Source organism: Mustelus asterias, chromosome 21 (assembly GCF_964213995.1).
Source record: "Mustelus asterias chromosome 21, sMusAst1.hap1.1, whole genome shotgun sequence".
NCBI lineage: Eukaryota > Metazoa > Chordata > Chondrichthyes > Carcharhiniformes > Triakidae > Mustelus > Mustelus asterias.
The window spans coordinates 46,775,018-46,788,039 of record NC_135821.1 but is presented as its reverse complement, the minus strand read 5'-3'; the positions used below and the strand labels follow the sequence as shown (position 1 = coordinate 46,788,039).

Sequence of the window (13,022 nt, the reverse complement as noted above, 5' to 3'; positions counted from 1 at the left end):
TGAACATCGCTCAACAATCACCAGGCAGGAATGTTCCCTTCCTGTTGGGGAACACTTCAGCAGTCACGGGCATTCAGCCTCTGATCTTCTGGTAAGCGTTCTCCAAGGCAGCCTTCACGACACACGACAACGCAGAATCGCTGAACAGAAACTGATAGCCAAGTTCCGCACACATGAGGACGGCCTCAACCGGGATCTTGGGTTCATGTCATATTATTTGTAACCCCCACGACTTGCCTGGACTTGCAAAATCTCACTGACTGTCCTGGTTGGAGACAATTCACACCTCTTTAACTTCTGCTTAACCCTCTCTCCACTCACATTGTCTGTACCTTTAAGACTTGATTACCTGCAAAGACTCGCATTCCAACCATGATCTTGTAATTGTGTTTGTTTCTATACATGCCCTGTTTGTGAACCGAACTCTTCACTCATCTGATGAAGGGGCAACGCTCCGAAAGCTCGTGCTACCAAATAAACCTGTTGGACTTTAACCTGGTGTTGTCAGATATACTTAAAACAGTAAACAAGAAAAATTGAAATGATGGTCCCCACAAAACAGATAAATGTCAGGACCACAGTTTAGGTGCTCAAATTTGGCCAATATCCATTTTACTGTGGGCTGATTATTACTGGGTGGGTGGCAGGGGGAAATATCTCACTCCCACCCTCCCCGCAAACCAAGTCAGCATGGCATTCCATGTGAGCCCACCCCAAGACCACCCTGCTCCTATTCTCTATGTTTCTATAATGTGCTGGGGATGGGCCACACAAGGATTGAGTGGGACTTTACCCTTCCCCCACAGGGAAAAAGTCCAGCCCCCAGGAGCTGCCGGCCAATCTGATTGACTTGCATCTCCGTGAGTTCTGGAAGCTCTGAAAATGAATGAGTCGGCATTGCAATAGGGAATAAGAAGGCAGCACGACGGATCCCCAGAAACATATATCCGGGACGTTGGATGGGAAGGGTTTGGGCAGATTAGGAAGGGGTGGGTGGTATGTGGTGCATTTAAGGCTGCAGGTGGGTCGGAAGTAAGGGGTGGGGCTTGTATCTTGAGGGTGGGAGGGGATGCCACTTCGCCCATGGAGAACAGTATGAAGATAGAACCCTCCTCTTCCTGCCCTTTGAAGAACTTGTTAAAAAAAATTGGGTCTACTCCTGCCCGATTACCTATGCCAGATGTTTTATGGTGTGGGCACCGTATTACCAATGCTCATGTATGTAAAGAAAGCAGTTAAGGGGAAGGCAGTTGGTATTGCCCCTGCTCTTCATAGAATCATACAGTGCAGAAGAGACCCTTCGGCCCATCGGGTCTGCACTAACATGTGAGAAACACCTAACCTCCCACCTAATCCCATTTACCAGCACTTGGCCCATAACCTAGAATGTTATGATGTGCCAAGTGCTCATCCAAGTACTTTTTAAAGGATATGAGGCATCCCGCCTCTACCACCCTCCCAGGCAACGCATTCCAGACCCTCACCACCCTCTGGGTAAAAAGGTTTTTCCTCACATCCCCCCAAACCTGCTGCCTCTCACCTTGAACTCATGTCCCCGTGTGACTGACCATTCAACTAAGCGGAATAGCTACTCTTTATCCACTCTGTCCATGCCCTCATAATGTTGTACACCTCGATCAGGTTGCTCCCCCCCGCCCCCCCCAACGCCCCCCCCACACACATCCCCTCCCTGCACCCCCTCCCCTCACACACATCCCCCCCCCAACCCAGTTTTCTCTGCTCCAACAAAACCAACCCAAGCCTATCCAACTTCTCTTCATAATTAAAATATTCCATTGCAGGCAGCATCCTGGTGAATCTCCTCTGCAATCCCTCCAGTGCAATCATATCCTTACAATAATGTGGCTACCAGAACTGCACACAGTACTCTAACTGTGGCCTCACCAAAGTTCTATGCAACTCCAACATGACCTCCTTGCTTTTGTAATCTATGTCTTTATTGATAAAGGCAAGTGTCCCATATGCCTTTCTTTTTTACCACCCTACTAACATGCCCTTCCACCTTCAGAGATCTAAGGACAAACACATCAAGGTCCCTTTGTTCCACAGAACTTCTAAGTGTCATTTTGCTTATTGAGTGCTTCCTTGTCAAATTACTCCTTCCAAAGTGTATCACCTCATACTTTTCAGGGCTAAATTCAATCTGCCACTTATCTGCCCATTTCACCATCCTGTCTCTAACTTCTTGCAGCCCAAGACACTCAGCCTCACTGTTAACCACCCCACATAGTCATCTATGCTGTTTATATAAATAGCAAATAATAGGGGACCCAGCACAGATCCCTGTGGTGCACCACTGGACATTGGCTTCCAGTCACTAAAGCAGCTTTCTATCACCCTCTGTCTCCAACAACTGAATCAATTTTGCATCCACTTTTGTATCCCATGTTCATTTGCCTTCTTTATGAGTCTCCCATGTGGGACTGTTTCAAAGGCTTTGCTGAAATCCATATCAACTACATCAACTGCGGTACCCTCATCCACACACCTGGTCACCTCCTCAAAAAATTCAATTAAATTTGTTAGGCATGACCTGTTGGTGGTGGGGTGGCCTCTGCTCTTGACCCTAAGTGATACAAGGTGGAGCTACATAAACTGTCCCCATACTGTGGTGAAGGCTGGCAGTAGGGGAGTGCGACTGGAGGGGAGTGCAATGCTAAATAGGAGAAGTGCCTTCCAAAACGTTGGCGTCACCTGTCAAGCAGTGAAAAAAATGCTCTGTTTTGACAGAAGTGCTTTGAACATTACTCCATCAATGCCATGGCTGGAGCCCCTTAAAGGCTTCCCAATTTATCAGTTTCACTAAACAAACTCTTCCCACTGTGCACTTGGCTCAGTGACTCTGATGCGTTGCTCACAGATTGGTAAACAGGTGGGTAATCCAGGATTCAGGCAGAAGCATCTCATAATTAGCTTCTTACTTAAGGAACAGTTGTTAGGGCTACAGGACAGGCATGTGCCTGTAAAAAAGAAGGATAGGAAGGGTAGGATTCGAGAACCGTGGATAACCAGGGAAATTGAGGGACTGGTCAAAAAGAAAAGAGAGGCGTATGTTAGGTCCAGGCAGCTAAAAACGGAGGGAGCTCTGGAGGAGTACAAAGAAAGTAGGAAAGAACTCAAACGGGGAATTAGAAAAGCAAAAAGGGGTCACGAAATGTTCTTGGCAGACAGGATTAAGGAGAATCCCAAGGCATTTTATTCATACGTTAGGAACAAAAGGGTTGTCAGAGAAAAAATCGGACCTCTCAGGGATAAAAGTGGGGAATTATGCTTGGAGCCCAAAGAAGTAGGGGAAATCCTAAATGAATACTTTGCATCGGTATTCACAAAGGAGAGGGATGTGTTGACTGGGAGTGTCTCGGAGGGGAGTGTTGAACCGTTGGAGAAAATCTCCATTACAAAGGAGGAAGTGTTAGGTTTGTTAGAGAATTTAAAGACTGACAAATCCCCAGGGCCTGATGGAATCTATCCAAGGCTGCTCAGGGAGACGAGAGATGAAATCGCTGGGCCTCTGACGCAAATCTTTGTCTCGTCACTGGACGCAGGTGAGGTCCCAGAGGATTGGAGGATAGCTAATGTGGTCCCGTTATTTAAGAAGGGTAGGAAGGATAACCCGGGTAATTATAGGCCGGTGAGCTTGACGTCCGTGTTGGGGAAGTTGTTGGAGAAGATTCTTAGAGATAGGATGTATGCGCATTTAGAAAGGAATAAACTCATTAACGATAGTCAGCATGGTTTTGTGAGAGGGAGGTCATGCCTCACTAACCTGGTGGAGTTTTTTGAAGAAGTGACCAAAATGGTTGACGAGGGAAGGGCCGTGGATGTCGTCTATATGGACTTTAGTAAAGCGTTTGACAAAGTCCCCCATGGTAGGCTGGTGAAAAAGGTTGATCTCATGGGATAAAGGGGGAGGTGGCTAGATGGGTGGAGAACTGGCTTGGTCACAGAAGACAGAGGGTGGTAGTGGAAGGGTCTTTTTCCGGCTGGAGGCCTGTGACTAGTGGTGTTCCGCAGGGCTCTGTATTGGGACCTCTGCTGTTTGTGATTTATATAAACGATCTGGAAGAAGGTGTAACTGGGGTGATCAGTAAGTTTGCGGACGACACAAAATTGGCAGGACTTGCAGATAGTGAGGAGCATTGTCAGAAGCTACAGAAGGATATAGATAGGCTGGAAATTTGGGCAAAGAAATGGCAGATGGAGTTCAATCCTGATAAATGCGAAGTGATGCATTTTGGTAGAAATAATGTAGGGAGGAGCTATACGATAAATGGCAGAACCATAAAGGGTGTAGATACGCAGAGGGACCTGGGTGTGCAAGTCCACAGATCCTTGAAGGTGACGTCACAGGTGGAGAAGGTGGTGAAGAAGGCATATGGCATGCTTGCCTTTATAGGACAGGGCATAGAGTATAAAAGTTGGGGTCTGATGTTGCAGATGTATAGAACGTTGGTTCGGCCGCATTTGGAATACTGCGTCCAGTTCTGGTCGCCACACTACCAGAAGGACGTGGAGGCTTTAGAGAGAGTGCAGAGGAGGTTTACCAGGATGTTGCCTGGTATGGAGGGGCTTAGTTATGAGGAGAGATTGGGTAAACTGGGGTTGTTCTCCCTGGAAAGACGGAGGATGAGGGGAGACTTAATAGAGGTGTATAAAATTATGAAAGGCATAGATAGGGTGAACGGTGGGAAGCTTTTCCCCAGGTCGGTGGTGACGTTCACGAGGGGTCATAGGTTCAAGGTGAAGGGGGGGAGGTTTAACACAGATATCAGAAGGACATATTTTACACAGAGGGTGGTGGGGGCCTAGAATGCGCTGCCAGGTAAGGTGGTGGAGGCGGACACACTGGGAACGTTTAAGACTTATCTGGACAGCCTTATGAATGGAGTGGGAACGGAGGGATACAAAAGAATGGTCTAGTTTGGACCAGGGAGCGGCGCGGGCTTGGAGGGCCGAAGGGCCTGTTCCTGTGCTGTATTGTTCTTTGTTCTTTGTTCTTAATTCAACAACTTTTTTACTATTATCCAACAGACTGAGGCGGGTTGCAATGGGGTGGTCCAATGTGGTCAATGATGGTCCACAATGCAGTCCAAGATGGGGTGCAATGCCTCATCTTGTCAGCTTGGATCTTGTTTGTCTCTTCGATTTATTATTGTCACATTTTCAATTTATTTTATTTATTCAATGTCATGATCCTGATCAAATATCAATTTCCAAGACCTTTCCAACCCGCACATCCCCAAACCCACTGACAAACAGCGTGGGAAAATGCTGCCCACTGTTTCTGGTAGTGTTGCATGAATTCATGGAGAAATGGTACAAAAACCAACACCAGGTCAAACCTGAAGTAAACACTGACCACCTCTCTCCTGAGAAACGCAAAAAGCAGTTTTTCTAATTGGCTTAAACAGCAATTAACAGCAAGACTTTTCCTTCTTTCTCTGTTTTTGTTATTTGCTTTTTAGCACTTCACCCAAGGGAAGAATAATTAAGGAAGCAAGTAATTTTATGATAATGATCATCATTCTCAGCAATTTATTCATTTCTCGAGCACTTCATGAGGGAAATAAACCCTTGGCTATTCAACTCAAGTCTTTCAGTCAAGAGTCCAATGTGCTACTGTTCTGTAATTAGAGTCACTGTTAAAATTATTCATATGTAAGGAAGCTTCTTAAATAAACATAAGTAGACAATTAAAAACTAAAGTTGGGTCTGGAAGCAAAAATGTGTAACGGATGATCTTATTACAGCACAGAATTAGGATCAGAAGCCAATTAACATCCATGTCTGGCTTGTGCATCATCATAAATGACTGACTTACATCTGCAGGCTGGTCTGCTCCCGTTCCACGTTCTGTCTTTGGTGCAAGTGATGGAGGAATATCGCAGGATGTCCATTGTGTAGCCTGGCACGCACTGGAATATCACAGTCTTGTTATAGGTGAAGTCTGTGCCAAGTCGGATCCCGTTGGCTGGTATTCCAGGGTCGCCACAATTAATCACTGCAAGAGACAAGACAGCTGAGTACCCAGAATGCAATGTAGCTTGGCTTCTCTCATGCCCAGGCTGTGATAGAGCGCCCTCCAGCAGCATTGCTCTGCCCCACTATCTGCCTGTATCATTCTCAGTTACTGCAGCCAAGTGGATTCTTTATGTCAGTCATGCTATCTAAGGAAGGCATTCCATTTGGACCTTTTTTTTGTGCACTTTATGGCCAGTAACTCAGGATTGGTTGTTGACAGAAAACTGGAATATGCCAACCCACACTCTCGGTTCAAATTTGTTGCAAGGCCAGGAAGAGCTCAAGACAAAAGGGAAATAGTTTCAACATTTACCCTCTTCTACATTGTTTAATTTAAAGGAATATTGAATCATAGAATCCCTACAGTGCAGAAAGAGATCATTCGGCCCATCGATCCTGCATTGACAAACAATCCCACCCAGGCTGTATCCCCATAACCCCATGTGTTTACGCTGCTAATCCCCCTGAAACTAAGGGGCAATTTAGGGTGGCCAATCCAGCTAACCTGCATATCTTGGGAGTATGGGAGGAAACTGCAACACCCGGAGGAAACTCACGCAGACACAGGGAGAATGTGCAACTCCACACAATCACCCGAGGCTGGAATTGAATGCGGGTCCCTGGCGCTATAGATCAAACGTGAATTCTGCAATTCTGAAATACGAAAAGGAATTGGTGGAAATATCCAGAAGATTTAATCAATAGCTGGATGGGATTTTCCAGCCAAGCTTCCCCCAAATCCAGAAAATCCCGCCCGAGGTCAACAGGCCTCTGCATGGTCAGAACTCCCCCCCTGCCCCTCCGCTTGCTATGATTCCTGAAGCGGGTGGGATGGGAAAACTCCCCCCTCCATCTTTTCATCAGCATTGAAATTCCCTTTCCAGATACTGATAAATAAGTTGCGCATGTCCAGTTCCGTCACATTATTTTCAGTTTGATACAGATCAGGTTTTTAAGAAATAATAGAAATTCTCATTGGATAATTCAGAGTAAGAAGAGTTTTCAAGGCATTAAAAAGTAGATAAGATCAATGTTTGTTGAAATAAATTGGACTGTCAGCTGTGTTTGCATAATTTTAAAATAAAGGGTGGCACGGTGGCACAGTGGTTAGCACTGCTGCCTCAAAGCTCCAGGGACCCGGGTTTGATTCCCAACTTGGGTCACTGTCAGTGTGGAGTTTGCACATTCTCCCCATATCTGCGTGGGTTTCCTCTGATTTCCTCCCACAGTCCAAAAATGTGCGCGTTAGGTGCATTGGCCATGCGAAATTGCCCTTTAGTGTCCCGGGATGCAGAGGTTAGCGGGATTAGCGCGGTAAATATGTGGGGTTATGGGGATGGGGCCTAGGTGGGATCGTTGTCGGTGCAGACTCGATGGGCTGAATGGCCTCCTTCTGCACTGGAGGGTTTCTATGAAAATTCAAGGGAAACTGCAGCAAAGGACAAGAATCAACTGACTGAAGCTCACAAGTTACCACTTACCACCCTGTAATGAAAAGGGAGCAGTGTTTTTTGATCCAAGGTTGACATTTTCCCTCCTCCCAAGAGTCACTTTTATAGCACATAATAGTGTGATTGAATTAGTGCTGTATCATTTATAAATCTGAGTATCTTTCATTCCCAACATGCAACAAGAATTGCTGGTCAGCTTGCCAGAGGGAAGCTTATGCGGGAACGAACACTTTCGCTGGTGCGTGTTGGACATTCTCCCCATGCTTTATTCTCTCACCTTTTAGTTTAAATAAAGAGTGCTTAAAATTGCTCCTATTTCATGTATAAAATGACACGGCAATATATCACTGCAGCTCAATGATATCTCTTTCAGCTTTGATATGTACCACACCATGCCGCAACATAAAGAGAAAAATGGATATAAAAAGCTGACCTGTGCATTGTGGAGGAACAGTAGTCCAGGTCCCATTCACAGTACAGTGCCTAGTTAGCAAACCAGTTGAATAATAGCCTTCCCGACAGGCATAGGTAATGGAACTCGAGAAGACCAATTTGTTGCTGTACACTATCCCAGCATTGCGTGGCGTTCCAGGATTTCCACAGGACACAGCTGCCAATGGTGAAAGCAAAATGACAAAGAAAAAAATAGATCCATAATTAAATGACATCATAAAAGGGATCTCCCATAAGGGGCCCACAGAACTTGCGTTTCTTTCTCCGCTGTGAATTGCAGGGGGTTAGTTCCCTCCGACTCTGAAGAATTAGTCAAAAAAATGCATGCAACATACAGAAAAGGCTATACTTACTTTTTTTAAAATAAAAGCACAAATTGACATAAACCAGCACAGAATTGACTTCTAAGTTCCCCATTTTCTAGTTGACTGTTTTTTCTCCCTCCAGTGCAATCCACCGTTTCTTTTACTCTTTAACAGGAAGAGGCCATTATTGGCTATGCCAGCATTTCCCGCCCATCCCCATTGCCTTTGAGTAGGTGGTGGTGATTCTCCATTTTCAACCACTGTAGTCCATGTGGTGTATGTACACCTATAGTGCTGTTTGGAAGGGGAGTTCCAAGATTTTGATCCATCAACAGTGCAAGAACGGTGATGTGGTTCCATAAGTCAGGATGATGTGTGCCTTAATGAGTACCTGGCAGATAGGGGTATTCCCATTCGTTTGCTGCCTCTGTCCTTCTAGGTGGTAGTGGATGTGGGTTTAGAAAGCGCTGTCGAAGGCGCCTTGTTGAGTTGCTGCACTGCATCTTGTAGGCTGCTACTACTGTGTGTGGAAGGAGTGAATGTTTAAATTGGTGGGTGGGTTGCCAAACAAATGGGCTGCCTTGTCCTGGATGGTGTTTAAATTCTTGAGTGCTGTTGGAGCTGCATCCATGCAGGAAAGCTCTGCAATCATGCCACAGCCAATCGTGAATGGCTGTGGAAAGTTAAACAACTCACTGGAGGAGAAGCTCCAGAAATATCCCCATCCTCAATGCTGGGGGAGCCCAGCGCATCTGTGCTAAACAGAAGGCTGAAACATTTGCAACTATCTTCAGCCAGAAGTGCTGAATGGATAATCCATCTCAGTCTCCACAGGAGGTTCCCAGCATCACAGATGTCAGGCTTCAACAATTTGATTTATTCCATTTGTTATCAAGAAATGGCTGAAGACACTAGATACTGCAAAGGCTATGGGCCCTGACAATATTCCAGTAATTGTACTGAAGACACATGCTACAGAATTGCCATGCTCTGAGCCCAACATATTCCAGTAAAGCTAAATCACTCACATCTAGCCAGCGATGTGGAGAATTGCCCAGGTGTGTCCTGTACATAAGAAACAGGACAAATCAAACCCGGCCAATTACCGAAAAAGGCAAAATACTGCAGATGCTGGAATCTGAAATAGGAACAGAAAATGCTGGAAAAACTCAGCAGGTCTGACAGCATCTGTGGGTAGAGAGTAGAGCTAAATGTTTCGAGTCTGGTGAAGCTCTGATGCAGCTCTGACGAAGGGTCATCTAGGCTCAAAACATTGGCTCTATTCTCTCTCCACAGATGGTGTCAGATCTGCTAAGTTTTTTCAGCATTTTCTGTTTCTGTTTCAGCCAATTATTGCCCCATCAGTCTACTCTCCCTCATCTGTAAAGTGATGGAAAGGGTTATCAATAGTGCTATCAAGCAGTACATCCTTCAGAATAACCTGCTTATTAATGCTCAATTTGGTTTCTGCCAGGGTCACTCAGCTCCTGATCTCATTACAGACTTAGTCTTAACAGGGACAAAAGAGCTGAACTCCAAAGATGAGGTAAGAGTGACTGCTCTTGACATCAAGGCTGCATTTGGCTGAGTTAATGGAAGTCAATGAGGAAGTTCTTTACTGGTTAGAGTCATATCTAACACAAAGGAAGATGGTTCTGGTTATTGGAGGTCAATCATCTCAGTTTCAAGACATCACTGTAGGAGTTGCTCAGGGTAGTGCCCCAGGACCAGCTGCTTTACCAATAATCTCCAATCCATCATAAGGTCAGAAGTGAGGATGTTCAGTGATGATTGCTCAATGTTCAGCACCATTTGCGACTGCTCAGATACTGAAACAATCCATGTCCAAATTCAGCAAGACCTGGACAGTATTCAGGCTCGGGCTAATAAATGGCAAGTAACACTCATGCCACAGAAGTATCACATAATGACCATCTCCAACAAGAGAGAATCTAACCATCATTCCTTGACATTCAATGGCATTATCATCGTTGAATCCTATTATTATCCTGGAGGTTTTACCATTGATCAGAAACTGAACGAGACTAGTCATATAAATACTGTGGCTCCAGGAGCAGGTCAGAGGCTAGGGACCCTGCAGTGACTAACTCACCTCCTGACTCCCCAATGTCTGCCCACCATCGACAAGGCACAGGTCAGGAGTGTAATGGAATATTCTTCACTTGCTTGGATGAGTGTAGTTCGACCGACACTCATTTGATTGGTGTCCACTTGATTGGCACCTCTTCCAAAACTTTTCACTCCCCATCACTAACGCAGTGGTCGCAGTGTGTACCATCTATAAGATGCACTGCAGGAACTCGCCAAGGCTCCTTCGACAGCACCTTCCAGACCCATGACCTTCAGAAGGATGAGCGCAGCAGACATATGGGAACACCAACACCTGGAAGTTCCCCTCCAAGTCACTCACCATCCTGACTTGGAAATATATTGCCGTTCCTTCACGGTCACTGGGTCAAAATCGTGGAACTCCCTCCCTAACATTATTGTGGGTGTACCGACAACACAGGGACTGAAACAGTTCAAGAAGGCAGCTCACCATCACCTTCTCAAGTGAAACTAGGGATGGGCAATAAATGCTGGCCTCACCAGAGTTGCTCACATCCTGTGAAAGAGTAAAAACAAGTATTCCATTACACTCCTGATTTGCGCTTTGCAAATGCTGAATAGGCTTCATACAACATACCACAATTTATCTCAATCAGTTATGTAAGGTAAAGACCTTCATCCACTGAACTATTTTGGTAACAGTAAGGGATTGTGTCATAGAATGATTTCCATTCCCATACTGAATGTTTCTTACTGGTGATCAGATGGGTTCCTTGGTGTTGCAGTTATAGAATGCTCACCAATCTCGTCCCAAAACAGACACTGGTCAGCCTTGATTAAAGCAATGGCGTCAACATCAGATCAGAGCAGTGTCAATATTGCATTAGTACTTCTCTGTAAACACACGAGGATGTTCCAAGCACTGCCACAATAAAACTGATCCAAGTTACAACTCCTACCCTGACAAATTACTCCTTCACGTGATACCCTTTCCCTTTCAGATAGAGTGTCTGGGGTCTGGAACTATTCCTGTTGACTGAGATTGAAGACTCCTCTCCCTCACCTCTTTGTCTCTTCCATATGGTGCCTTCTGCAGGATCAAGGATTTATTTGTGATCTCATGTATTCTCTATGTGCCTGCTGAGTATTGCATTCTTGAATGTCTCCCTGTCTCTCTCTCACACACACTCTTCACAGCCACTGTTTGACAGATTTTAATGAATGATTCTGTTCACATTTATGAAGCACCCTTTCGCCCATTTCTGTGAACGAAGATGAAATCTCTTTTGATGAATGGAACTGACACATTTACCTATTGCATCTTCTAATTACTTTTATAATCTCCAGCTCCAGGCTTCGTTCAAAAACAATAGTGAGTGAATTAACTCACTGCCTGCTTCTCGGGAACCAGAGATTAAGTTGTTTACTCTTCCTTGGGTACCCACCCCACCCCCCCCCCCCCCCACCCCCCGCATCCCCCGCTGCACACTAAATGCTACGTAACAAAAATAATCACCCATTTATAAATGCTGCTTGACTTTACAGCAGGTAATTTTCAAAGGCCCCTTACAATGACTGTCTTTGCCTCACAGTATCTTTGCCAGTCCAACCACATTAGGGACAGTGATAAGGAGACACAAAGCACAAATCTGCTGCCTCTGAGATCATCTGTTAATGATGACTGCAACTGTTTAGGCAAATCACCTGCTTTGTTTGTCCCATGCTTTACATTGGTGCACCTGCAATAACTGGTCAACCACTAATCAACCAAATTTCACTGACAGGAGGAGACTTGAAACTTCCACTTGTAAGTCAGCAAATGAAGAGATTAATCGTTAACACTAGCGTGAATATTTCCGGGAAGGGCAGGATGAGTGAGATAACTTTATGAAACAGAAACTGCCAATTAGAAGGGCATTGTAACTTGTCTTGCAAACACTGCTCAAGAGATGTTCTTGGTAAACTGGAAGTAACTAGCGGTAAACACCATTAAAGATGATCTGAGGGACAAAGAATATGGGATTCAAGGAAGGAAAAAGCATTGTGAGAGGCAAGAACTGCAATGGGGTAAGAATCACAGGGGGTAAACACCGCGAGGGGGTAAACACCGCACCACAGATGATCCACACTTGCCTTCTTAGAGAAGAAAGGTGAGGTTTGGGATCAATCCCAACTGAATTCATTTGCTGGCCAACAATGGTCCAGAAAAGTTTAGCAAATAGTGAGAACTGGAATCTTGGTTAGAGAATGGGGGAGTCATGGCTGAGAGTTCGGGAATGGGGGAGTCGTGGCGGAGAGTTCAGGAACGGGGGAGTCGTGGCTGAGAGTTCGGGAATGGGGGAGTCGTGGCTGAGACTTCAGGAATGGGGGAGTCGTAGCTGAGAGTTCGGGAATGGGGGAGTCATGGCTGAGAGTTCGGGAATGGGGGAGTCGTGGCTGAGAGTTCGGGAATGGGGGAGTCATGGCTGAGAGTTCGGGAATGGGGGAGTCATGGCTGAGAGTTCGGGAATGGGGGAGTCGTGGCTCAGAGTTCGGGAATGGGGGAGTCGTGGCTCAGAGTTCTGGCATGGGGAGTCATGGCTGAGAGTTCGGGAATGGGGGAGTCGTGGCTCAGAGTTCGAGAATGGGGGAGTCGTGGCTCAGAGTTCGGGCATGGGGAGTCGTGGCTGAGAGTTCGGAAATGGGGGAGTCGTGGCTCAGA

General features: G+C 45.8%; 1 protein-coding gene across 1 annotated transcript in view; it reads right to left on the bottom strand.

The window, feature by feature from the left end:
- The window catches only part of csmd2 (CUB and Sushi multiple domains 2), a 1,866,499-nt gene that overhangs the window by 69,416 nt on the left and 1,784,061 nt on the right, over nucleotides 1-13,022 (bottom strand). Inside the window, exons 58-59 of the mRNA XM_078237109.1 lie at nucleotides 7,927-8,103; nucleotides 5,843-6,022 (exon numbers count right to left, since the gene is read on the bottom strand). Of these exons, the coding sequence (XP_078093235.1) occupies nucleotides 5,843-6,022; nucleotides 7,927-8,103 (357 nt within the window). The remainder of the gene's footprint in view (nucleotides 1-5,842; nucleotides 6,023-7,926; nucleotides 8,104-13,022) is intronic.